Here is a 27217-nt window from a genome sequence, read left to right as displayed (position 1 = left end):
TACGATTGCAATAAATTTTTTACATCGCAATTAAACAGTGTGAAAAAGACGAAAAGAAAGAGAGAGAGAGAGAGAGAAAGAAGGAAAAAAAAAAATAGGAGTGGCATTTTTTTTTTTTTTTTTTTTTTTTTTTTTGGATGTCAAGATAAATTTTATTCCGATCGGCAAAAATGCCAAAAATATTTTTAATCAAAAATCGTTTGGAACAACAACAATTGCGATTGTCGCAAGGATACAAAGGGGATACAAATGAATCTCTCACTCCCCCGGGATCACCGTTGAGTGACGTCGCTCCTCTGGCTTTAATCGTTCGCTCTCAGTCCGATGGTAAGTTTTTTTTTTTATAAATTTTTTTTTTCATAATCATCATCATCATTATCATCATCATCATCATTATTATTATTATTATTATTAATTAAGTACCCGAGAGTATATCTGGTTAAAAAGTTGAGTATACGAGTATTATGATGATTTCATATTATCATTCATTTGGCAAATTTTTTTTTTTTTTTTTTTATGGTTTTGTTACGATGGTAGATTTTATATTTTACGGTGTCCGGTCGAAGCCTGGATCGCCTTATGAAGCGAGGAATGGAAAGAGAGAGAGAGAGAGATTGATGATGTCAGTTGAGTTGAGAGAGAGAGAGAGAGAGAGAGAGATAAGGAAGAAGAGAAGAAGGAGGGGGAAATAAGTTTTTTTCACTAATTACATTCATAATTATGGCCGTGTTTGTTGTTGAACTCAGATTATCAAACGATATATATATATATATTTATATTAAAACGAGAGATTTAAGAAAAGATTTCTATCTATCTCTCTCTCTCTCTCTCTCTCTCTTTCAACAATTACCGTTTATTATTTTGATTCGTATAGGAGTTTAAAAAAAAAATTGGGTCTGAATGAGCTTTTACGTTGTACGTTTTTCCGATTAACCGTTAAATATTTACAAAATTTATAATCGTGCGATTTAAAACAAACTTTAAAATTTTACTTACGACATTATAATTAACATGGAAAATACCGACGACGACGACGACGATGACGACGTCACGAAATTCAAATATTATTTTAAATGCGTTTTTTTTTTTTTTTTTTTTTAACCGGGGATATTTGTTTTTTTAAGTCTTAATTAAATGAGGGACTAGTTTTAATTACTCTGTAAACATGTACATAACTACTTGAAATCTTTTTTTTTCTATCTCTCTCTTTCTCTTTTTCTTTCTCTCTTTCTCTCTCTCTCTCTCTCTCTCTCTCTCTCTCTCTCTCTTTCCCTCTCTCGCTCCCCTCCCCCATTTCGAAGACGACATTTTTCTCTCTTTGGAAAATTTTTATCGCGATGATATGTTAAATCTGCGTTTTTTTTTGTTACGTGCGAATGCGATGAGTAAGTTTTTTGTTTTGTGGTCCTCTCATTAATTATCACTGATTGATTGCAATCAAATAAGCAGCCTCCTTTTCAATTTCATCTCATCTTGTCCGACATATTTTCACTTTGTTCATTTCTCCTGGTTAAATACGAAGCATCACATCATAAATTCCGCGTGGGTTTTAGATGGCAAGGTCAAGACCACACACATATTGCGTTTTAATTTCTTCGCAATAAAAATAAAAAAAAAAAAATTAATTAAATTTTTTGCGTTGAGATTTTCAAATACGAGTCGTCGTCGTCGCGATCGCGATTTGTTTTTTTTTTTATAAATGTACCTGAATTTAATTATCCACGGTAAACATTAACCCCCCAACAAATCAAAACAATGGAATTATTTTTTACCTAAAATTATCAAAGGCACCGATAGAATTTATTTGTTTTTTTTTGTTTATTTGGAGATGACTCGATCATAACAGGTTTTTTATTTATTTATTTTAAAAAAAAATCATTTCCGATAATGGGAAACGAATAATCCAGGGGGGAAGAGGGGGAGAAGGGGGGAAAACGTTTTAAGATTTTTTTTTTATTATATATTCATTTTAAAAAAGGTGTCCTCATTAATTCGTTAATGAGGGTAATGCAGGAATGCCGCATGAACGAACGACCAATTAAGACATTAGATATAGGTGTAAACAAGTCACGGCTAATGCAACGTCACAAAACCTTAAAGAGTTGATTTAATAATGCATAATTATTGTGTGGTTAAGACCAAGTTTTTTTCTCTCTCTCTCTCTCTCTCTCTCTGGTTGTTGTAAGGACTCTTTCCTGCTTCCCTCGCCTTCTAACCTCCGCGGCCGCGTCCGCCATATTTAATTTTCGCATTGTTTTATTATTATTATTATTATTATTATTATTCGGGCATTTACCGTGGGAAATCGTGAACGGCGGTTTTATTTAGTCGAATGTTTAGTATACATATCGTAAAATTCTTTGGCACTCGGCAAAAGAGTTTTGGCTCTTTTTCAAGTTTCAATAAAAAAATAAAAAAAATTCTGTGCTTTTTAAAAAAAAAAAAAAAAATTAATTGACTTTATGCGAATGTAATTGGCAATACCTGAGGCGTGCCTAATGACTGCATCGATGTGTGTGTGTGTGCGTGCATGCGCGTGTACGTGCGTACGAGGGTATATTGTCTTCTTAGGTTCGTATTATTTTTGCGTTGGGAAAATAACAGACAAACAAACAAATTCGTTCGACATGAAACAATTTTAAAAACTGAAGGTACGAAAAAGAAAGACGGGATTTTCAAATTAACCTAATAAAAAAAAAAAGAAGGAGAGAAAGAGAGAGAGAGGAAGGGAGAGAGAGAAAGACCGAAAGCTATTTATAAATTTCATACTCCAACTGTGATATATAAAACTTACTGTTAGTCTTTAAAAGAGGTTTTTCTGCACAAAAAAGAAGACGTTGTGTAACCAAGGTAATACCTGACAGTTGTTTTACCTTTACCTGGAAGAGTTGAGTGTCATTGAACTTGCCAATGATCGTACTTGCCAGTTTATAAAAAGTTTCGGTGAGCGGGCATTGTGTTGCGACCGTTAAAAACTTCTTATTTCATTTCGACGTTTCGAACTTGATCTCCTCACAAATCTGGCAATGGTTGGTAATAATGGCTGGCATTAAATCCAAGACTCGCGCTTGATATCGAAAAAAAAAAAAAAAAAAAAAATTTACGGTCCTGGTTTTTTTTTTTTTTTGTTGGTTTAAATAACCAAATCTTACGCCTGAAATTTTTTGTTTTTTTTTTTCTTATTTTTTTAAATCGTGTCAAAAAGGTACTGGAACTTTTTTTCCTTTTTTCCTTTTTCCTTTTCTTTCCTTTTAATAATAAAACCAAAAAAAAAAAGGTTTGAATTGAATGTTTGTTGTGAAAGAAGTTAAATCGATAAAACAACTTTTTAGCAAGTTTGTTGTACTTGGCGAGTAGAAAATTGTCGTTTTTTTTTTTTTGCGTTATTCGATGTCAGTTTTTAGAAGGTCAAAATCACGAGAGCAATTATTTATTAAAATATTTTAAACCGCTACTCTTAATAGTTTTAACTAATTTAAAAAAGAAATTTTTTGTCCACTACTGCCACTGCTACTATTTCCACTGCCACTACTGCTTCCACTGCTACCATCAAAGGTTTCGACCGCGCGTTGACATTTTTGTCTTTTACTAAATAATTATTATATTCGGGTTCGTAATTTCTTAAACGAGCGACGTTGTTTAACCGCGCGTAGCGGAAACACCAAATAATTATATAACCGCAAATCGGAGACAAAGGAAAAAAATGGAATCGAAAAGACATTTCCAAGATATTTGTACCTATATTAATAATAAAGGATTGATGAAATCCGAAGGAAAACAATTTTTTTTTTCGTGGTTTTAGACTCGAAAATTTTGTCTGATGAATCGTTAAAAATCCTGGTTTTACATTAACAACCTTGACCAAATTCAAATATATACAATGTTGCAGTGATGACCTCTAGTTGAGGACACATCATATAAGCACCACGATGTTAGTGGTAGTGGTAGTAGTGGTGGTAGTAGTAGTGGCAGTGGCAATAGCAACCGTTAATCTTTTAACATTTCTTTTTTTTTTTTTTTTTTTTTCTTTTTTCCTCGTCTGGATTTTTAATGCCATTTCCCTGATTATTATTATTATTATTATTATTAATATTACGCGCGAAAAATAACACACGCGGTAGGTTTTTTGTTTTCGAATCGTTGTCGACCTAGAAATTTTAAATAGGTAGAAAGAAAAAAAAAAAGGAATTCACGATCGAAAAGCTTGCCTTCTCCTCCTTTCCTCCACCCCTCCCCTCCTCTCCCTGTACCGGGAACCTGTACGTATTTACACCTTGACTGAGTACCAAGAATTTTTTTAAATTTTTTTTTTTTTAAAAACTAGTTTTGAAATTTTTTTTTTTTTTTTTAAATATCGCGTGTTTAAGGATAAAAAGAAGCTGAACGCACACGCACCCCCCCCCCCCCAAATTTCCCTTTTTTTTTTTCGGGGGGGGGGGGGGGGGAAGGGGTTTTTTCCTTTTTTTTTAATCTTTTTACCTTTTTTTTTTTTTTTTTAGAAAAAAAAGCCCGAACCCCCTTGAAAGTTTTTTTAAAAAAAAAAAAAAAATTTTTTTTTTTTTTTTTTTTTTTTTTTTAAACGGTACCTATTGTAAAAGGTTTTTTTTTTTAATTTTGAGAGTTTTTTTTTTTTTTAAGGCTTTTTTTGATGTTTTGTATTTTTTTTTTTTTTTTTTTTTTGAAAGAAAAAGGAAAAAGAATAACAATGGAAAAACGAAATTGAAAAAGAGAAAGAGAGAAATATGTATATAAACTAGGGTATTAAAAAAAAAAAAAAAAAAAAAAGGAAAATACAAAAACTTTTTTTTTTTCTCTTTAAAAATGAAATTCTTTTTTTAGAAATGATTCGCATAAAATTCAAGATGGCGGTGATGGCGATGATGATAAAACGTTCGAAATTTTAAATGTTTAAATTTTTATGCGCGCCCTTTTCTATTTTTTTGACCTAAAATAATATATATCATGTCTGCCTTCGCGTTCAGCAATAAAAAAAAAAGTTTAGGAAATTTTATTAATGAAAATAATAATAATAATAATAATAATAACTTTTCTTTTTGTTTCCTTCGATATGACATTGAATTCACTGACGACGGTTATTTTCTCTCTCTCTCTTTCGCGCGCGCGAAAAGGCTAACGGGTCACAAGAATACGACGACGTGGCATTTCGTCTGCTGTAAAAATTTTTTTTTTTTCGTCCACATCAAGTTTTTTTTTTTTTTTTTTTTTTTTTTACGACTCGACTTAAATTTATTTACGACGGAATAAATAATAATAATAATAATAATAATAATAATAATTTAAAGTTTTATTATTATTATTATTACAAGTATTTAAAAACTGCCATTTTTAGTTAGATTCGCGCCTCACAAAATAAATAAATAAATAGCTTCTTAACATCAAGGCTTATTTGCATTGTTAATATAAAAAAAAAAGAGACATGACACGAGGGTTACTGCGTATAATTAAATTCTAGTGCGTGTGCGTGTGCGTGCGCGTGTCGTAATTTTTTTTTTTTTTTTTTTTAAGGTTTAGGTTTGGCACATGCCAAAAAAAAAAAAAAAAAAAATTTCAACGTTTGTCGCATCCTCTCTCTCTCTCTCTCTCAAATATTTTCACATAAACTACTACTACCACTACCACTACCACTACCCATCATCCATAATAATATTCAAAAATAATAACAGATAGTCCGCATGAGAATGCAAGAGAAGTGAATAATAATAATAATAATAATAATAATAATGATAATAATGATAATGATAATAATGATGATAAAATTGAATGTAGTAATTTTTCGATCGTAAGTTAAACATTTATTTAATATTCTTTCATTCTAAAAACCGAAATTATACGAAGGAAAAAAAAAAGAAAAAAAAAAAAACACTTCCTCACGGGTCGCGTGCGATTGAATGGGTTTGCCGTTAAGTTAAACATTGGAGAAACGTATCATCTTAGGGGTGAAATGATTCGGTGCCTGAGATTAAAAAAAAAATATATATATATATATATATACCTGTTTCTATCTGGTTGCCTCGGGCAACAACCGCCATTTTGTCTTACATTATAAACTTCAAGGTCACCTTGAAATAACCGGTGTGTAATAGTTAGTAGTCCTACTCAGAAATTTCCAGTTGGATTTTTACAGTTTTTATTATCTTCTAAGGATTGTTGCACCTTTTTTTTTTTTTTTTTTTATCTTATGAAAATATCCGACATTTTTCCCTCCAGATTTTTTTTTTTTTTTTCTAACCATCATCTCCGATCAAAAATTGTTTTTTTTTTTTTTTTTTTTTTTTTTCCAATGTTGGTTTTGGTGGTTTTTGTTCACGTGACCCAAATACTCGAAAGGAAAGAAGAAAAAAAAAAGAAATGGAAAAAATATTATTATTATTATTATTTTTTTTTTTTAAATTTCGTTTGTTTATTGTTTCGTACTTAGAAAAAAAAAGGTGTGGCATTTTTTTCTTTTCTCCTATTTCCGTTTCCGCTTTTTCAACCGTTACGCAAATTCTTTTACGGTGTCGAAAGAGAAGGAGCGGCTTTAAGAAAAAGGAAAAAAAAAATTTTTTTTTTTTTTTTTGCTACCCGTTAACCCGAAATTACAAAAATTTCCGTTAAAAAAATTTTAATAATAATAATAATAATAATAATAATATTAAAGGTTATTAAATAATAATGATAATATATTAGGGAACAAAGCCAAAGTCAGTTCAAGTTTAGATGTTTAACAGTACGTAGAAATCTGCAAAAAACACGCAACCTCAAGGAGTAGGTTACCGCGACCTTGACAATTAAAAAAAAAACCTAATGATGATAATAATGATAATGACGATGACGATGACGACGACGATGATGATGATGATGATTATGATGGGTTTAAATTTTGAATTTCGAATTGCCAAGGCCGATCAAATGTTGGTTGTATGAAATCTTCTTCTTCTTCACACTGCCGAATGTGAGTGACCAAATTGTTTTGATTCGTCGCCATTTTGAAAAATTCCGGTAATCATAATAATAATAATGATAATATGAAAACGAGTCGATTTGATCCTCGTCGTCATCTTCATTATTCCCCCTCCCCTCCCATCCCCTCCTTACCCCCAATCAAATCGTTTACATTTCGAAATACTTTTTTTTTACATCACTCCAAGATTTATATACGTATCAGGTTTTGATTAAAAAAAAAAAAAAAAATTCACGTCGCCATTTTTAAAACGAAGACGTTTTCTTCTTACGAGATGAAAAAAAAAAAAAAAAAAAACATTTAGGCGTGACTATAATTTTTACCTGTGTAATGTCACGATTCGAAATATTTTTTCTTATTTTTTTTTTTTTTCCCCGTTTAAAAAAAATTTTTTTTTTTTTTTTTTTTTCAAATTAATTTATTTTTGCAAAAAAAAAAAAAAAAAAAAAAAAAAAATGAATCAATCAATCGAACAATGGCTGGCATTTATTTTATTTCGAAAAAAATTTTTTTTTTTTTTTTTTTTTGGGTTCATCATCAATTTAAAAAAAAAAAAATATCTATATAAATGCGTGTGCGTGTGTGTGTGTATATAATGGGCACTTTCAGGTTTCAAGGTTGATATCAAAAAAGTTTTTTTTTTTTTTTTTTTTTTTATTACATCTGGAAACCGAATAAGAGGCGACGACGAGCAATCCTGTTAATGATTTCCTCCTCCTCCTCTACCACCACCACCGCCACCGCCGCCACCATCACCTTTTTAATGGTTTTGTAACGTTAAAAAAAAAAAAAAAGGAAGCGGGGGGGTTAACAATGCTGCACTTTCTGATGGCAATCATCCTTTTGAGGGATCAGGCAACAACCAAACCATTATTATTATTATTATTATTATTAATACAATGAATGAGAATGAGAAAAAAAAATCATTGCGATCACCTGTACAAAATTCCCAGCCTCTTTTATTTTATTTTTATTCGATATATCCTTTCACGATCGTTTTGTTTGTTTGTTTGTTTGTTTGTTCTTCTTTTCTCTTAATAAAAACGTTTCGTTCAGGTGTTTTCTTTCCTTTTTTTTTTTTTTCGGGGGATGATAAAGGCGCATATATATATGGGGTAAATGTTGCGTATCGTATATAAATATTCCCACGCAATTTTAAAATCCATAAATTCGGTTTTATTTAAAAAAAAAAAAAAAATGGCGGATTCGAAAATTGAATTTTTTTTTTTTTTTTTATTAATTTTATTATTTATTACACGTTCGACAAAATAAAAAAAAAATTCAATTTCTGATTAGGAAATAATTTTTAACAGGTACTACCTTTGACAACGGCAAGTTTACCGCTCGTATATGACCTTGCATGAGTTTTTTTTCTTAAATTCACGCCCATATAAAATTATTATTATCTTGCATGAAGGTAGAGAGAGAGAGAGAGAGAGTCTGTGCATCGTACGAAAAAGATTTACTTCCAAAAAAAATGTATTTAAAAGATGGAAAATTTTTTTAAGATGAAGAGAGAAAAAAATTAAATTTTGTGTATTAATGCCGACAACCGAGGAACCGACGAACCGACCGGTTCGTCGGTTGGTTCCTCGGTCGGTTGTTTGGTTGACTGGCCTCCGGTAATTTTTGTAATTTTTTTTTTTTGTGGTTGTTGTTGTTGTTGTTGTCGTAATTAAAAGATATTCGATATATATATGTAAAATTCGAGTTAATTAAAATTAAATTTTTTTGTTCGGTTGTTGTTGTTGTTGTTGTTATTTCGTACGGATTTTCGTTATTTCATTTATAAAACGTTTGGTTTTATTTTTGTTTTTGTCTTGTGCCACGACGACGTTTTCGTTTGAATCCTTAACAAATCCGGTAATAAAATGTTTTTTTTTTTTTTTTATTACGTTTTGAAGGTTTACGCATAAACGAAAGTGAAAAGAAAAAAAAAAAAATTTGTCGGACAAACAATCCACCACCAATAAATTTAAAGGGGGGTGGGGGAGGAGGGGGAGGAGGCGAAACCTTTTTTCGTCTGCTTTTTTTTGTCATATTAATTTATTATCGGAATGCATGTACTATATTTGATGGTAGTTTGTTTTCGTTCTTCTTCTTATTTTTATTGTTAAATCAAACGACAAAAATTTTATTATTATTATTATTATGTGATTTGAGAAAATGCGGAAGTTATGTCTCCCACGGAATCATAATAACAAAAAAAAAAAAAAAAAGGGTTAAAAAGGAAAAACGATGACAAAGGGTGAAAATGATGTGAAACGAGAACACAATAAAAGAAAGAAAACGGACAAAAATACCCAAAAATTTTTGATTTTATTTATTTTTTCCTTTAAATCGAAAACACGATGGAACGATCGATCGATCGATCGATTTATCGAAATGCCAGTTGATTTATTTATTTATGGTAGGAATCGGTTTTTATTTTCCCTTTTATTTATTTATTTATTTATTTTCCTTCTTCATTTCTTGTTTACTTCCTTATTATTATCATCATCGTCATTCGTAAACCTTAATTTTATGTTAATTTTAAATATTCTTTAAAAATTTACAAAAATGTGGTCATAGAAAACAAAAAATTTTTTTTTTTTTTTTATTACTTTCGAGAAATGAGTAAAAGAAAATAATGATAATGATAATGATAATAAAAGAGAAGAGAGAGAAGAGAAGGATAACGACGAATTTTTAAATTAAAAAAAAAAAAGAAATTCGTGTCGACATGTATATACGATTTTTTTTTTTTTTTTATTATTATTTTTTCTATGGTTGTTACAAACATACAAACGAACAAACAAACAAACAAACAAACAACACAACTTGTTCAAATTTTTTTTTTTTTTTTTTTTCAATAACAACAAGTTCTGACTGACATTGTTGTTGTTGTTGTTGTTGTTAAATGACAGATCGAAATAAGTCCATTTAATTATTATTATCATTATTATTATTATTATTATAAATATAAAAATAATAATAATGATAATGATAATAAACGGAACGAGAGAATGTGCGCGAAAAATAAATAAACGTTCATTTATTAAATTTAATTAGTTTTTTTTTTTTTTTGTAATGATGGAAAGAGAGAGAGAGATGGGGAGGGAGTGAGAGAGAGAGAGAGAAACTTTTTGTTTTCGTGTATTAATTCGGTCATTGTTAAAATAATAATAATGATAATAATAATAATAATAATAATTAATCATTCGAATTGTTTTTCACGGCGAATATTTGTTTGATCAAAAAAAAAAAAAAAAAAAAATTTCCCCATTTTTTTTTTAATTGACGTTTTTACAAATAAAAAAAAAAAAAAGACATTTTAATTGTCTTTTGCCACGATTTATTTAATTGACGGTTTTTAAATTAATTGACACGCACGCACTCACGCACTTTATACGTTTTTATGTGGTTTTTATTGATAGTTGATAGTAAAACAGTTTTTCTTCTTCTTCTTTTTTTTTCTATCGATAATTTTCGCTATGGTAATTAATTACGTTTGAAAATGCTGTTAATTATTATTAACTTATTTTAAATAATAATAATAATAATAATTAAAAAATAAGCGAAATTATTTAATTAATAATAATGATTCTTTAAAAAAAAAGGAATATAATAAATTCTCACGTTTGTAAAAAAAAAAAAAAAAGTTCGCACAAGAATAATTTTTATTATTTAATAGCTTGAAATTTATTATTATTATTATTATTATTATTATCATTACTATCATTATTATTTAAGTAGTGGAAAATCCGAATGAATTAATAAGGAGTAATAAAAATAATAATGATAATAATAAATGTAATTACATTTAAAGCCTGTTAATGGTGGCGTCGAGAAGCGAGGAGGGGGGGCGGGTAGGCCGCGTGCCCCGGGGTCAAAAGAAAAATGCCGTGTCAGCAGTTAACGAACCAGGGTACCGGACAAAGACGTGAGATGAAGTCGTACGAATATTTTTTTTTTTTTTTTTTTTCGGGAATGACGTGAGGGGGGAGGGAAAAACCTCGCAGAAAAAAAAATGAAAGGAAAGTTGATGAACGCGTGGAAAGGTACCGAAAAAATAAATAAATAAATAAACGGAAATGAGTTGAATGAACGCGTTAACACTGGCTTTAACCGGTGAAGGGTTAGTCGAAAAAAAAATTGCAGCACCGGAAATTGCGTTTTTTCGCAAAACGATCCGCAAAAAAATCCCATTAAAAAAAAAAAAAAAGATGTGGAGAGAGAGAGAGAGAGAGAGATAGAGATATGCCAACGGATCCAGATGCACGTTTCTAATGGATGCTGTATAGTCCTTTCTGTAAAAAAAAAAAGTGAGAATAAGGATAATAAATTTTTTACGTAAATAAAAAAAGAGCAAAAAAAAAAAAAAACTACCTTAATGAGCCTGTGAGCCTGGCCTTATTTTATATCGTAAAAAAAAAAAAAAAATGTTTTTTTTTTAATTGCTCTTTGAAGTCGGTTTAATTTACCCGAGATAATTGTATTGACGATTTATATATATATATATATATATATATATATATATATATATATATATATTAAGTATTATTATGACGTATCATAAATTAAACGCTGGTTTTTTTTTTTTTTTTCTAATGTAATTGACGAGTATTATCCAGGTAATAATACTAATAATAATAATAACAAAATAAATAAAATATTATTAATATTATTATTAATTATTATTATCGGATTAATTTTAATGATAATGATGATTTACACTTGTTTTTACTTTAAGGGAATGAAAAAATATGATTTCTGAACGTACATTTGTTTTCCCCCATATTGTTGCTTATTTTCATTTGTGTTATTGCTTGAAAATTGATGATTTCTGAACGCACATTTGTTTTCCCCGCATTGTTGTTTACTCTCATTTGTGTTATTGCTTAAAACTGATGATTTCTGAACGTACATTTTTTGTTTTCCGGCATTGGTGCTTATTCTCATTTGTGTTATTGCTTAAAACTGATGATTTCTGGACGTACATTTGTTTTCCCCCACATTGTTGTTTACTCTCATATGTGTTATTACTTGAAATTGATGATTTCTGAACGTACATTTTACACATTTTTGCTTATTCTCTCGTTTTTACAAATTAATGATGGGGGGGGGGGAATTACGATTTCTGAACGTACGTTTTTCTCATTGTTCCTTTCTCATATGATTAATTTCAAACCGAAAAAAAAAATAAAAGAATTAATGGCATTATAATTTATTTTTATCGTGTCAGGAAATACAAAAAAAAAAAAAAAAAAATTAGTCGGCAAAACCGACGTGTATTATGTGAGGAGTAAAATCGTTTTGTTTCGATTCGAAATATATATTTATACTTTTTTTATTTTTCCATGTTTGAATGAATTTTTTTTGTTGTTTCGATGCCGTCGATGGTAGCAAACGAAAACCACGAAATAAAACGAAAAAAAAAAAAATGGAATTTTTTCGTTGTTGATATTATAAGGTTTGCCAACCGGAAAAAAAAATAAATAAATAAAAATTATGATGGCGATCGTATTATGAAAATAATAATAATAATAATTAAATCCGAACTATGATTTTAATTAAATCAATTTAATTGAAATCAATAATTGCTTTTTATAGAGTACTTTATAGAATTAATAATCGGCGTGACGTCATTCATACAACAACAATAATGGCGATCGGTGGTGGTAGTTCGTGAACTTGGAAAAAAAAAAATATATATATAAATAACTTCCGGTTGTTATTATTATTATCGTTATCGTTATTATCATCATCATCATTATTATTATAACGCGGTGGTCGGAGTAGTTGTTGTAGTGCATCATTGATCAAATGTTTTTCGACTTATGGCCAACGTCAAAAATTATTTTTTATTTATTTATTTCGCTTTTTTTTTTTTTCTCTTATTTCGATTTTTTTATATAGATAAAAAAGAAAGAAAAAAATGGTGGAAGATTCGAGATAATGGACGTCGGGCGGAATTGTTGCCTCATTCGAATGCCGCATTTTTTTTTTTTTTTTCGATCCGATTGTAAATTATAGTTTTTTGTGTTTGGAACAATAATCAAAATGTGGGGTATAAATATCAACATGAGATTCGAGTTTTGGTTATTAGTCGTCGGTGCCCCTATGGCTTTGACCTTCTCCATTATCGAAAAACCCTCATTCTTTTAGAATCATCTACCTTGTTCTATTTGTTCTGTTTGTTGTTGTTGTTGTTGTGTTTGTTGTATCGTATGAAAAATAATAACACCGCCGTCGAACTTTTGTTTTTTTTTTTTTTTTTTTTTTTGAAATAATGACGTGTAGAATTTAAAAGAATTTTTTTTTTTTTCTGATTTTTTTATCATCATCATCATCATAATTTCCGTAATAACAATCACGTTTTTTTTTTTTTTTTTTTTTTTTTTTTATTTGATTCGTTTGAGGAGAAGTGAGGCGGGGGCGGGGGCGGTGGTGGTGACGGTGACGGCGATTGATGAGATGCCCCCTTCAAATATTTAAAAAAAAAATTAAATTCGTTTGTCGCGGGCTATATGGGAAATGAGTGTCTGATGACACGTTTCTCGCGGCCATAGCGTTCATAAATTATAAATTATTATTATTATTATTATTTACCGTATGTTTTACACCGCAAACGTCGCCGACGACGACGCCGCTGCCGCTACCGCCACGGCGACCGCCGTCGCATTTTTATCAAAAAAAAAATTCTTTTGTTTTTTTAACCGAAGGTGATTTGAAAATAGATAGAAAGAGAGAGGAAGAATTTTTTTTTTTGTTTTGTACAAGAAACATGAGTCGTACGAAAAAATAATAATAATAATAATAATAATAATAATAAACGAACAAAACAAAACAAAACGAAAAAAAAAAATTATCACGGTTTATTTATTTATTTTTTTTTTTCGTTTCGTTTTTTGTTATTATTTTTATCATCATCATCATCATCATCATCATAATCATCATCAATATTATTTTCTTCATCTTCTTTTATATCGAACCAATGAGAATTCGCACGAATTGAAAGCCTCGCCTTTTTAAAATGGCCGCCATTAAAAAAAAAAAAAAAAAAACGTCAGTTACTTTTTTTCACTTCTGACCTTGAATGCTGAGATGACGTCAGTAGAATAGTAACGCCTCAAATTTTTTTTTTTTAAATATGGCCGACGCGAAATTTTGCTAATTATCGCTCGATAATAATAATAATAATAGTAACTGTTTCGCACGAATTTAATCCTTGGTCACTTGAAAAATTATTAACACGTTCCATTTTTGTTTTTAACTAATAATAATAATAATAATAATAATAATAATAATAATAATAAAAGTGAGAGATGAAAATTTATGGGGGGGGGGGAAACGTTCGTTTTCGATGACGGAACAAATTTTTTACCCGTTTGTTTTAACATTTTAACGTTTCTCTCTCGGAAAAGCGGAAAAAGCAGAAGAAAAAAAAATGGAAACGTAATAAAAAACAAACAAACACGAGTCAGCTAAATGAAATCGACCAATCAAATCGAAGATGATAAAAAATTTCCCGTTTTCTCATTGGTCGATGAGTTTAATGAGTTTGTTCGAGATGTTGAATTTATTTCTTTTCAGCACTCCCGATAGATAGATAGATGGATAGATAGAGGGTCACCTTCATTTTTTTTTTTTTTTTCCATAATATTTCTCGTCGTAAAAAACAAAATGGTCGTCGTCGTCGCGTTCGATTTATTATCATTATTATTATTATTTTAAAATTATGTGTTTCCCTCCTGCCGCCTGCCCCTGTAATAATCTGATAAATACAAAGATCCGAATACATATATAATGAGAAGGAGGAGGAGAGAAGATGTACTTTCACCGGTTACGTAATTTTTTAATTTTTTTTTTTTTTTTTTTTTTTTTTCTGTTCGTTTTCTGTTCGTTCGGCAAGGAAGGACTCGAAAAAGGTCATTTCGATACATAATGCGTCCGAAAGAATTATTAATTACTCTAAAACTTGTGTGTGTGTGTGTTAAATCGATACGTAATAAGGGGGGAAAAGGGGGGAAGAATCGTGAAAGAACAAACGTACGAAGGGGGAAGAGAGGGAGAGAGAGAGAGAGGGGAACCATTACCGGATCAATTGTCTTACATACGGCATTTATTATTATTATTATTTATTAGGTTTCCGTTTGAAAAAAAAAAAAAAACTAATTTTAAAAATTGTTAATGATAAATCGTTGTTTTTTTGTTCGGTTATGCCGATGAGAGAGACAGAGATAGAGAAAAAGAGAGAGAGAGAGAGAGAGATATGATTTCGAAACGAATTCGAATAGGAACCCAAACAGTAATGATGAAGAGAGAGAGAGAGGTTTTGTTTTTAGAATTTTTCTAAAAAAAAAAAAAAAAGAGAGAGAAGATAACTCGTAAATTATTGATATACGTAATAAATCTTTTGTTACGAGTGAGAGAGAGAGAGAGAGAGTGAGTACCTAGGTACACGACGTACAAACGAATTAAATTCCGTTTTGTATTTCTATCCAATCAAATTTCCTTCCTTCGGGATATAAATATAATTAATTAAAAGTGAAAATTATTTAAACGTTTTTAAAAAAAAAAAACAGTAAACAATTTTTTTTTTTTTTTTAAACTTATTTATTTTATTTATTTCCTTGAAACCCGGTAGGCTTTATTAGAAAAAATAAAAGATGGCAGCCAGAGGTTGTTACGAAAAAAAAAAAAAAAAAGATTTTCCCCCGTAGGTACGGATTACATATATGAAAATAGACATTATAACTCGTCTTTAAACTGGTTGGTAGTCAGTCGTCTTATTATTTTGTCTCTTAAACATTACCGGTCACCATTAAAGGTTATGTAATGACCACCACCACCACCACCACCACTACAACGTAATAGTATCAAAGCCAAATACATAAAACCTCAAAACATATGTGCCATTGACCTCTTTTTTTTTTTATTTTTTCAAGATTGGCACGTGTGCGTCATTTTCGAGACGTTTTTCCTTTTTTTCGAAAGGGGGGAAGGGAGGGGAGGGGGGAGGGCTGTTCCGGAAAATTTGTTGATGATTCGAGGTTTGTTAAAAAATTCGAAAAGAAAACCTTTTGTTGTTGTTTACGATCACTAACTGTCATTTTCGAAAGGGTTGATTTTTTTATTATTCACGCGTTCAGGGTCAAACGTACAAAAGAACAAAAAAAAAGAAAAAAAAACGGTCATTATAAAATACCTGTTGGTGTATTTCACCCTTAAAAAGGGAAACAAAAAGAAAGAGAGAGAGGGGGAGAGAGAGAGAAAGAGAAACGTCCTTAACTGTCCCTTTTAAATAAACGAATTTGTTTTTTGTACGACAAGTGATACCATAAATTACCCTCCTACTACCCTCTTGCTATTATTATTATCATCATCATTATTTCGAAAAATGAAATTTTGTTTAATTATTATTATTATTATTCATTTCCGTTTTCTTTTTTTTTTTCTTATAGAAAATCAAAACGGTTCAAATCAAGAGAAATGTCACGAAAGGGAAACAAATACTTTCAATTTGTCAGACGAGACGAATGGAAAAAAATCACAAATCCCACCCAGGAGGTAAGTTAAACATTAAACAATCTTTGATAATAATAATGATAATGATAATGATAATGATATTTTTGCTCGAAGCGAAATATTTTATATATTTTTTTTGCAAATATTTATTTAAAAAAAAATTTTAGTAAATAATAATAATTTTGAAATTTGTTCGACGATCCAAAAAAAACGTTGATGGCTCGACAAACAAGCAAACAAACAAACAAACAAACAAACAAAAATTTATCGAGAATAAAAACGAATAATAAGAAAAAAGACGGTAAAATTATGCAAAAAAAAAAAAAAACCTTAACCTACTGTACGTTAATTTGGTTATATCCGTCACTAAATGATATAAAAAAAAAAAAATTTTTTTTTTGAAGGTTTCACTACTACTACTACTAAAACAACTAGTTTGACGTTACTTTAGCCTCAAATGTCAATCAAGACAATAATAATAATAATAATAATAAAGCTTTTTTTTTTTAAATGTTTTATTAATGACCGGAGAGTTTTTAAAAATAAATACTCTGTAATAGTAATAAATAATTTAAACGAACTATCTATCACAAAGTGAATAAACAATGAGAGTGAGAGAGAGAGAGAGAGAGAGAATGACTACTGCCACGATTTTTTTTTTTTTGGATAATACCCCCCCTCTCCCCCTTCTTTGAATGTATTTACAAAAATATCATTAGCACGAATTGAAAGGTCATTGCTTTGCATTCTCTAATTTGTAATCTAGGCCGATTCTATTCCGAGTCGTTTATTTTTTTTTTTTTTATTTCTTTCTTTTTATTTTTTGCACGCTCTCGTCCGAACGGTAGCCTTTATATATATATAAATATTTGTGACGCAGATTTATAAGTTCGATACTCGGAGGTGATATTCCATACGGTAGCCGAGGTCACGTATTGACAAGAGCAGAAAGAAAAGAATATTTACCCCATCCGCCGGTGGATTCTAATAAAAAAGATTTTTCCAATTCGAATCATGTCGACTCGACGGGGAGAGAAGTCAACGTTGACGTTGTCAAAAATGAAAAAGAAGAAGAAGAAGAAGAAGAGGGCGACGACGACGTCAACGACAAGGACGACAAGGAGGAGGAGGAGGACAAGGAAGAAAATGACGGCGTACCAAAGATGACACCGGCTCTACGGTGCCAGCAGGTAGATTTATTTAGTAGAAAAGAATTTTTAAAAATTTGATTAAAGTCTGATGCGTGTGTGCGCGCGCATGCACCGAATCGCGGGTATCATTATTATTATTATTATTATTATTTTTTTTTTTGTGGAAAGCAGGTGTCTGTGATTCAAAGGGCGCCCCAAGCAAAACTCTCACCCATAAAAACGGAAAAAGATGACGAAGACAAAGAACCCATGGACACGGATGCGATTCCGGAGCAAGATGCACCGATCGATTATCACGTACCTAAAAAATCTCCTCCACCTCCGCCTCCTCCGAGAGTGATAAAAAAATACGACATCAAGATATTGATACCCGTATTGAAAAAGATAATCATCGAGAAATACAAGAAATTGAGTAAAAATTGCGTCAACGCGGATTTGAAACTTTCCGAAGAGGAATTGTTGAGATTTTTAGAAAGGTTTCACGGTATACAAAAATATTTCGTACCCGTGAACGGTTTAAACAATCCATTTTTAGATCATAAGAGGCGCCTAACGAAATCAGGTTTGTCACCTTTACCTTTTGATTACTCTATTGTGAATAATAATGAAAATGATGACGACGATGATGATGATGACGACGACGACGACATTTTTAATTTAGGCTATAGAAAAGAAATGCTTGGAAATCCAGCCGCGAAAATTCCATCATTGTTCAACAACGAAAGATTGAGCAGACAATATTTCGAACAGAAAAATATTAAGGAGCTACCGTTTTTAAATCGGAAACCTTCGAGTGGGATTTTTTACGGTATGGAAAGGACACAACCGAATTACATATCGGAAAGGGATAATTATTTAACCACGGCCGAGCGTAAAAGGTGCAATTCGTCTAATTTTGCCACGGAGACAAGAACTACAACCTCCGCATTTCCAGGTGAGGTTACGAAAAACGATTGTCGATTTGGCCACTCGCGAAAAAACGAATAAATCGTAATGGATTGTTTTTAATTTAGTGAGGAGAAACGGTTCGTGCGGAGCTATAATGACAGCCGCTGCCGGTCACGGAAGAACGTCCGCTGCCGGAGGTGGAACATCGGGAAACACGGGAAATTCGGGAAGCGGTGGCGGTAACGGAGTGAGCTACGGTGGCGGCGGAGGAAATGATTCTTCTGGCGGTAAATACTCTTTTCCTATTTTTAAGTTTTGACGTTAAGGCCAAAAAAAAGAAGACATTTTGTAAAAATTTACATCGTAGGTTTGTCAAGCGGCTCGGGAGGAAGTCTCGGCGGGAGTTTGAATCCCGGCGGTGGAGGTTTAAATCCCGGAGGTCCGAATAAAGGAAATTACGGTCCTTCGAGTCCGCCGACAGCATCTCTTCCACCCTTTTACGAAAGTCTTAAAAATGGATTTCCAGGACAATATTTGGGCAACAGGTATTCACGTGCGACTGCACCACGTGTAAAATACCGAAATAAATTAGTGGTCAGTTGAATTTACCTATACGAAATTTTTTTTTATTTTTACAGTTTTGCTGTGAACAGTCTAGGCGGTCCGACGTTGCCCATGGACTGCGACACTGGACAAGAAATTTTACAAGGTAAATTTTAATTTTTTTTTTTTCTTCTAAATTACATGCGATACACTTCATTTTACATAATTTAATTTAACATTTTTTTAGAAATGGCTGCGTACGCATTACCCACGTCTAATTACGATATAGCGGATAGCATGATGATAGATTTGGCAACGGGTGCGGTTGTAGATCCCCTTCAGTTTACGGCCACTCTCACATTTGCCAGTCCGGCGGATCACAACGCATTATTAGAAACGTTGTCGGATGCGGCGGATTTATTTCTACAACGTTTACCATCCGACGACGAACTCAATCAAGTGACCAACATGGATGCCAACAATTTACTATCTTCCGAACAGGACCTAATAACGCAACGATTAGGACTCCTCAACACGGAACTTAAAATAGAGCCCGAAGAGATACTCACGCCTAAGATAAACAACAGCAAACTCGATATGAACGCTGTTAAATTAGCCAGCGAACTCGCAATACTCAACGAAACCGATAACAAATTAAATTGCAATTTAAACGACTTATTAAAATCGGGAAGGATGAGCGACATTAGGCAAAGCTACGGTTCGACGGGAGAAAGTTTGCTCGAAGATGATTCTTTGAGTCCCATGGGTCCAGACATGAGTCCCATAGGATCGATCGGATCGAACGGAGAAGTGAACATGCCCTCTCCGGTTGAGCCCAGCGTGAACCCGTTTCCGGAGCACTGCGGCAATAGCGTATTAGGTACGTGAAAAATTTATCGAAGAAGGAATATGGTGTCAACATTGAATTTTTAAACGATTGCTACCGATACTATTGTGTATAATTAATCAAAAGATTCGGTCGACATTTTTTTTTTTTTGGCAACGTGTTCAAACGCTGTCAGATCGATATCAATCAATTTACATTCTTTTGCCTTTCGTATTTTAAGGTATAACGTTGATCACGTTGATTGATGTGGTTTACGACGTTTTCGTTTTTTTAGGTTCCTTGCCAAGATCATATGATTCTGGTAGAAGTTATTCAAATCCTCCTCAGTATGTAAAAAGCTCAATTTTCGGGAATAACGATGAATACGATAGCGAAACTCACATGCAACAGCTACAAATACAAGTTCAACTTCAACATCAGCAACAGCAAAACAACGGTCCCAGCAATAACACCAACAACAACAGCAGTAATATAAATAATAATAGTAGTAGCGGCAACAACAATAACAACAACAACAACAATAATAACAATAACAATAACAATACTTCCGAATCCGCTCATTCGTTACTATCCCCGGGACTAGGTTTCAATAACGGAAATTTAGAAAGTCCTCCAATGTCAATAACCTCACCTGGAGGTACGTTGGGTTTTCGTTTTTTTTTTTTTTTTTTTTAAATTTACCGGATGTTACTTTCATCAATTCCTATATAATTAAAGGTACACAAAATTTTATCACAGGTAGCGTAGATCATAATGGTATCGAAGGTAGCTCCCTTTCATCTCCCGGATCGGTAAACGGACGAAGGGATTCGGCGGGAAGTTGTAGTGATCCATCCAACATTGTACCTCCCGGCCTACAAGTGAGAACGGCTACGATTCAATCTAGGGTAGGCATGCGAATAAGTTTTAAAAATCACTTAATTATGTAAATAAAATAATTATTATTATTATTATCATTTTGTTTTTTAAAGCTTGGTCTGACTGGAGATGTTCATATAGAATTCGTAAATGGAGGTCACGGTATAAAAAATCCTTTGGCTAATCACGAACACATACCCGGCCCGGGTCGAGGTCACATGGACGACAAACAAAAGTCAAATAAAATCGCAATAACGAAAAAAGAAAATGGAGAAACAAAGTAAGTTAAATGAAAAACACAAACAAAAAAAAACTTTTTATTTATTTATCATTATTATTATCACCGTTTTGTTTTTTTTTCTTTCTTTTTAACAAGGTTTTCGTGCAGAGTATGTTCTAAATCATTTTCCCTACAAAGACTGCTTAATAGACACATGAAATGTCATTCGGATGTTAAACGCTACCTGTGTACATTTTGCGGAAAAGGATTTAACGACACGTTCGATTTGAAAAGGCACACGCGAACGCACACGGGTGTTCGACCCTACAAGTGCAACCTCTGCGAGAAAAGTTTCACGCAAAGGTGTTCGTTAGAATCCCACTGTCTTAAAGTTCACGGAGTTCAACATCAGTACGCTTACAAAGAAAGGAGAACAAAAGTAAGTGTAATTTTTTCATTAATACGCATTAAATTAAAACTTAAATTAAAAAGACGTGTAATTAACAACCTATTTGTTCTAGATGTACGTTTGCGAAGAATGCGGACACACGACAAACGAACCGGAAGTACATTATTTGCATTTAAAAGATCGACATCCGTACAGTCCGGCATTGTTAAAATTTTACGATAAAAGACATTTTAAATTTACAAATTCAAATTTTGCTAACATGCTCCTACAGGTAGGTCCAACCGTGTAATTTATATACATTTATAACTATGACGTCACAATTTTTTAAATATTTTTTTTAAACATTTATGACTCAATTTAAAATGGACGGTTTAAATAAATCAATCAAAATATTAATTATAAATAATTGTATAAAAAAGAAATGAGAAAATAATAATAATAATATAGATATATATATATATATATATATATATATATATATATATATATGCATATAAATAAGGGAAGTATTAACCAAACGCATCCCTAACAACAAAATGAAAAAAAGGAAATGATGTTTATTTACTCTATGATTTCTCTGAAAACGCACTAAAAACAAACTATTATATTAATTTCAGAATAAAAGTCTATGAACTCTATGTCCTATGTCGTGGCTTCAACTTATCTAACTAGGTTAGGTTAGTAAAATACAAATACATAATAAATTTATTTAATTAAATATTTTATTAAAAATATAAAAGCGGGGGAGAGGGGGGAGGGGAAGGGGAAGGGGAAAGGAAATGAGTTTGCAAATAAATAAATACTACTCCCTTGAAAAAAAAGGATTTCAATCGGGGGAGGGAAGGGGGGAAAACAAAACCATAGAGATAAAAGAAACGTTATTTCATTCATAAAATAAATAACGATTAATAGGAAAGGTAGAACGAGGGTAAAAATCTCGCGGAATCTTATGTGATGATAATGATAATGATTAAAAATTAAGCAAACTCTCTCTCTCTCTCTCTCTCTTACCTATCGGGTTTATTAATAATAATAATAATAATAATAATAATAAGTAAATGATTTCGTAAAAAAGTTTTAATTTTTTTTTTTTTTTTTTTTATTATTCAGGCATGTCAAAATCGTCCTGAATTAAAGGCAACGTCGTAAATGGTAAAGCTAAATGTTTAGCTTATGTCATCCGCTTGTTGATTAACAAAAAAAAATGGCGACGACGATGACGAACGACGGCGTTTTTCTTTTTTTTTTATTTACTCCCATCAAATAAAAATAAATAAATAAATCAAGAACAAATTATTATTATTATTGTTATTATTGTTATTATTGTTAAAAAGTATAAAATAAAAAAATAAAAAAAACATAATTTAAATGTCCAGTACTTGAGCATTGTAAAATTCTCATTTGTAAGACTTCAATTGATGATAACAAAAAAAAAAAAAAAAAAGGAAAAAAATTAAAAAGTGATAAAAGGAAATAGGGGATGGCGAGGGGAGAGGAGAGAGGTAGATAAGAAAGAGAGGAGGCGGAGAAAGAGGAGGAGGTAGAGAAACGAAAAGAAAGGGGGCGGAGAAAGAGAAGAGGAGAAACGGAAAGAAAAGGGGCGGAGAGAAAGAGGAGGGGAAGGGGAGGAGGAGTTTTGTTCAAACCAAATTTGTTTTTTTTTTTTTTTTTTCTCCATGAATGAATTCAATAAAGTGACGTCACGCGTAAAAGATTTAAACCGATAATTACAAATCAAAATTGTTCGTTCGTTCATTCATTCATTCATTCATTCATTAATTGAAGTCTTATTTAATTTATTTTATTTAATTGCCTTAATAATATACATTATTTAATTATATTAAATATTGCATTTATAATTTTTTTTTTTTTTAATTGTATTTATATTTGTATAATTCAAAATAAATAAATATTAAATAAATAAATAAATAATTAAATAAATTAAGTGCTTGCACTGTCATTACGATTATGTTTGTATTATTATCATTTCCTTATTATTATTATTATTATTATCACTATTATTATTATTATTATTTTAAAACAATTTAATAATACATAGGTTAATAAATAATTATTTATTATTTTATTATTTTTTAATCGAGTCTCGCTGGCAAATAATTTTAAAAGGAACAAAATCGCATATGAGTAAATAATTGTTTGGTTGTTGGTTTGTTTGTGTCTGTTTCTTTACGGGTTTTTTTTTTACGTTGTTTGTTTTTAATAAATAAAATAATTTTTTAAAGTATTATTATTATTATTATTATTTTAATAAAACATTTTTAATTATGTACACTAAGGATAAATATTTTATCCTTAGTAAATAATAATAATAATAATTATTATTATTATTATCGTTGTTTTATTGTTGTTGTTTGTTATTGTAGTTTTTTTTTTTACTGTTTAAACGATTGCCGATTTCCCTTCTTCCCTCCCCCTCCCCCTCTTCCCCATCCGTCTTAAAATTAATTAATGATAATAATAGTAATAATAATAAATGAATGTGGACAAATTAAAAAAAAAATTTTTTTTCGTTTTTTTTTTTGTTGTCTTCTGCTAAGGTGCTAACTTAACATTGAAATTTTAATTTAATTATAAAAAAATGTAATGATAATAATAATAGTAATAATATTATTAATAAATAAATAAAAATAAAAATGTATTTATGTTAAGTTTTTTTTTTTTTTTTACATTATTGTACAAAAGTTATCATCATTATTATTATTAAAATAGTTATACTTAGTTTTATATATATATATATATACATACACGGTTTATTATCATTATTATTATCATTATTAAAAATAAGTTTTTAGGTTGTGTTGTTATTATTATTAATATAATAATTTAATTTTATTGTATAATTTTTTTTGTGAATATTAATTATTATTATTACTATTATTATTAATTTCCGTGTAATTATTTTATAAAGTGATAATAATAATAATAAATTTATAAATAAAGGTTTTAGAAATTAAACTTTTTTTTTTTTTTTTTTTTATTAATGTCATGTTTGAATATTATTTATTATTATTATTTTATCCAGAAGTCAATTGAATGATATCATCATCATTATGATCATCATGGCCGTCGTCGTCGTCGCCGTCGTATCGCCGTAGTTATTTTAATTAAATAAAAAATTACAATCGAGTGAATACATTGATAAGAAAAAAGTCTGATGATAATAATAATAATAATAAAAAGGTAAAAAAAATTTATATAATTACATATACATACATGTTTTAAATTTTTTATTTATTTATTGATCGTTTGTAGAAATTAATTAATTAATTAATTATTATTATTATTATTATTAGTAGTAGTAGTTAAATGACTTGTTTTATTATTATTATTATTATTTACTTTTTAAGATGAGGTGTAGTTAGTATGTATTTATTTAATTGAATACATTAAAATTAATTTTTTTTTTCTATTTTTTAAAAATTTTATAATAAAATTGATAATTTAATCACGTGATTGTGCGTTTGCGTGCGTGCGTGCGTGCGTGTGCATGCGTTTATACGATAATAAAAAAAGTTCAAAAAATTAATTAAATTAATAAAATTACTGTGATTATTATTATTATAAAATTCAAATTTGATTCATTGAGTGATTGATTGATTGAATGAATGGTTTTGTCTATAGATTATTTAATTATTTTCAAGAAAAAATTTAATAATAATTGTAAATAATAATTTAAACCCCCCCCTCCCCCATTTTTTATTAATTTTGTCTCTTTTTTTTAATAATAATAATAATAATAATAATAAAAATAAAATGTAATTTTTGTAAAATTTTTATTTTAATTTTTATACACTCACTTTGACATAATTTTTTAGTATGTTTTGATTGCATTTTTTTTTTTTTTTTTAAATTATTTTAAATAATAATAAAATTATTTGTAACGAATAATGATAATAATAATAATAATAATAATAATGTTGTGTCAATGTTTGAAGTTAATAATGAGTGCAATTAATTTATAGCTGAGCATCCAAAGCAGGTGAGGTTATTTGTTTTTATTTTATTAAATTAATGCTCAATAAGTGAACAACTTTTTTTTTTTTTTTTTTTTTTAATTATTTTATAATTTTGTTGTTCGGAAATGGGTAATTATATTAATATATTCATCCAAATGAAAAAAAAAAAAATTATTATCTTTATTATTATTCCATTCCTTTTATTATTATTATTATTATAAATATATGGATATAATAATTTTTTTGATATTTAAAAAAAGACATTAACTTTAATTTTGATAATATTTTATATTTTTATTAACAAATAAAATGAAAATTTTTTAAAATGACGTTTCATAAAATCTAACGGTATATTTTGCATTTGAAACTTTTGCCGCCATCATGAATTATTAAAATAAAAAATGATGCCAACTTTTGAAACTCTAAAATTTACGACCACTGCGTTTATTATTCAATGTAATTAATTTTAATATTTATATTGTTACTAATAAATTTTTATATATTTTTTTAAATACTAATAAAGAGATAAAATACTTTTTTATTAATAATTTATTGTGCATTTCAAATTTTGTTTTAATTAAAATTTTCCTTTTGGAAATTTTTAATTGGAAAGTTGAAATTGTTGTTAAACTTCTGTGGAATTGACGTCTATGGTTTAATCCTTCATTTTGGATGTGGTTATAGATTCCGTCAAGTAAGTGTATTCAATTTTAATCTGTAATTATTTTATCAATCCTGAAAAGTTCTTTTTATTCATTTATAAATTTTAAAATATTCAAGCACGTAAAATATTATTTTTTAATATTTTTATCGTTTTTAACGAAACGAAAATTATTTTTACCCGTGATGGTTATTTGTTATTTTTTTTTATTTTTTTAGAAATGTTGATGCCAAAAAAAAATCGTTTATCTATTTACGAATACCTCTTTAAAGAGGGTGTTATGGTTGCTAAAAAGGATTTCCATGCAGCAAAACATCCAGAATTAGAAAATATTCCTAATCTTCAAGTAATTAAGGCTATGCAAAGTTTAAAATCTAGAGGTTATGTTAATGAACAGTTTGCGTGGAGGCATTACTATTGGTATTTGACAAATGAAGGAATTACATATTTAAGAGCATTTTTACATTTACCTGCTGAGGTTAGTAATATATTTATGGATAAAAAAGAAAATTTTCAGTTTTGTAACCGTGAGTAATAATTTTAAATCTTGGTCTACTTCTTCAATCAATAATTAGGGGTAGTTGTTATTATTAATTTCCCATAAGTTTTTATTTTAATGTGATATTTTCCTCTGTCGTAAAGTTTCAATTTATTATGTACATAATTCCAAATAAGTACCTTATTTTTTTCTATGCTGATGAATAAATTAACTTATAGTCTAATACTACCTCCAAGTTTTTATTAATGTTTTCATATAAATGTGATTTGTAAAATTTAATTTTATGTTTGTTGTATTTACATTTAAATTTTTTTTTCATAATATAGATTGTCCCAGCTACATTGAAACGTCAAGTTAAACAAGAAACTGCCAGAGCTAGACCTAGTGCCCCAAGATCTGAAGGATCTAAATTGAATGACGAACGTGGTGCTTACAGACGTACCCCTGGTCTTGACAAAAAGGCAGATGTCGGAGCTGGAACTGGTGAAATGGAATTTAGGGGAGGTTTCGGAAGAGGAAAAGCTCCTCAATAAGTTTTATATATATAATATAATACTTTTCTTTTAAGAAGTTTAATTTTTTTTTAAACCTTTTCAATTATTGTTTTTATCGAATGCCTGACTATTATTATTGTCGATTTTATGAAAAAGACTGCATACTTTGTACACTAATACTTTTGCTCATTAACGA

The 27217-nt window shown here is 29.6% G+C and overlaps 2 protein-coding genes across 2 annotated transcripts; both read left to right on the top strand.

The window, feature by feature from the left end:
• Positions 1–16995: 16995 nt before the first annotated feature.
• On the top strand, positions 16996–21679 carry Phum_PHUM086430 (zinc finger protein, putative; the record flags this gene model as incomplete). The annotated part of the gene is made up of 13 exons (XM_002423744.1): positions 16996–17027; positions 17355–17664; positions 17797–18187; positions 18287–18559; positions 18639–18800; positions 18881–19058; positions 19152–19222; positions 19304–19936; positions 20124–20540; positions 20642–20790; positions 20875–21041; positions 21138–21420; positions 21503–21679. 13 exons carry the CDS (start codon positions 16996–16998, stop codon positions 21677–21679), a joined length of 3243 nt encoding a protein of 1080 aa, XP_002423789.1.
• A 4569-nt stretch (positions 21680–26248) lies between these two features.
• Phum_PHUM086420 (40S ribosomal protein S10, putative) lies at positions 26249–27060 on the top strand (the record flags this gene model as incomplete). The annotated part of the gene is made up of 2 exons (XM_002423743.1): positions 26249–26555; positions 26864–27060. The coding sequence occupies 2 exons, from the start codon at positions 26249–26251 to the stop codon at positions 27058–27060; spliced, it is 504 nt and encodes a 167-aa protein (XP_002423788.1).
• Between the last annotated feature and the right edge of the window lie 157 nt (positions 27061–27217).

This window comes from Pediculus humanus, genomic scaffold, assembly GCF_000006295.1.
Source record: "Pediculus humanus corporis 1103172107436 genomic scaffold, whole genome shotgun sequence".
NCBI lineage: Eukaryota > Metazoa > Arthropoda > Insecta > Psocodea > Pediculidae > Pediculus > Pediculus humanus.
Note: the sequence above shows the minus strand (reverse complement) of the source record. Positions and strands in the feature narration are given on the sequence as shown.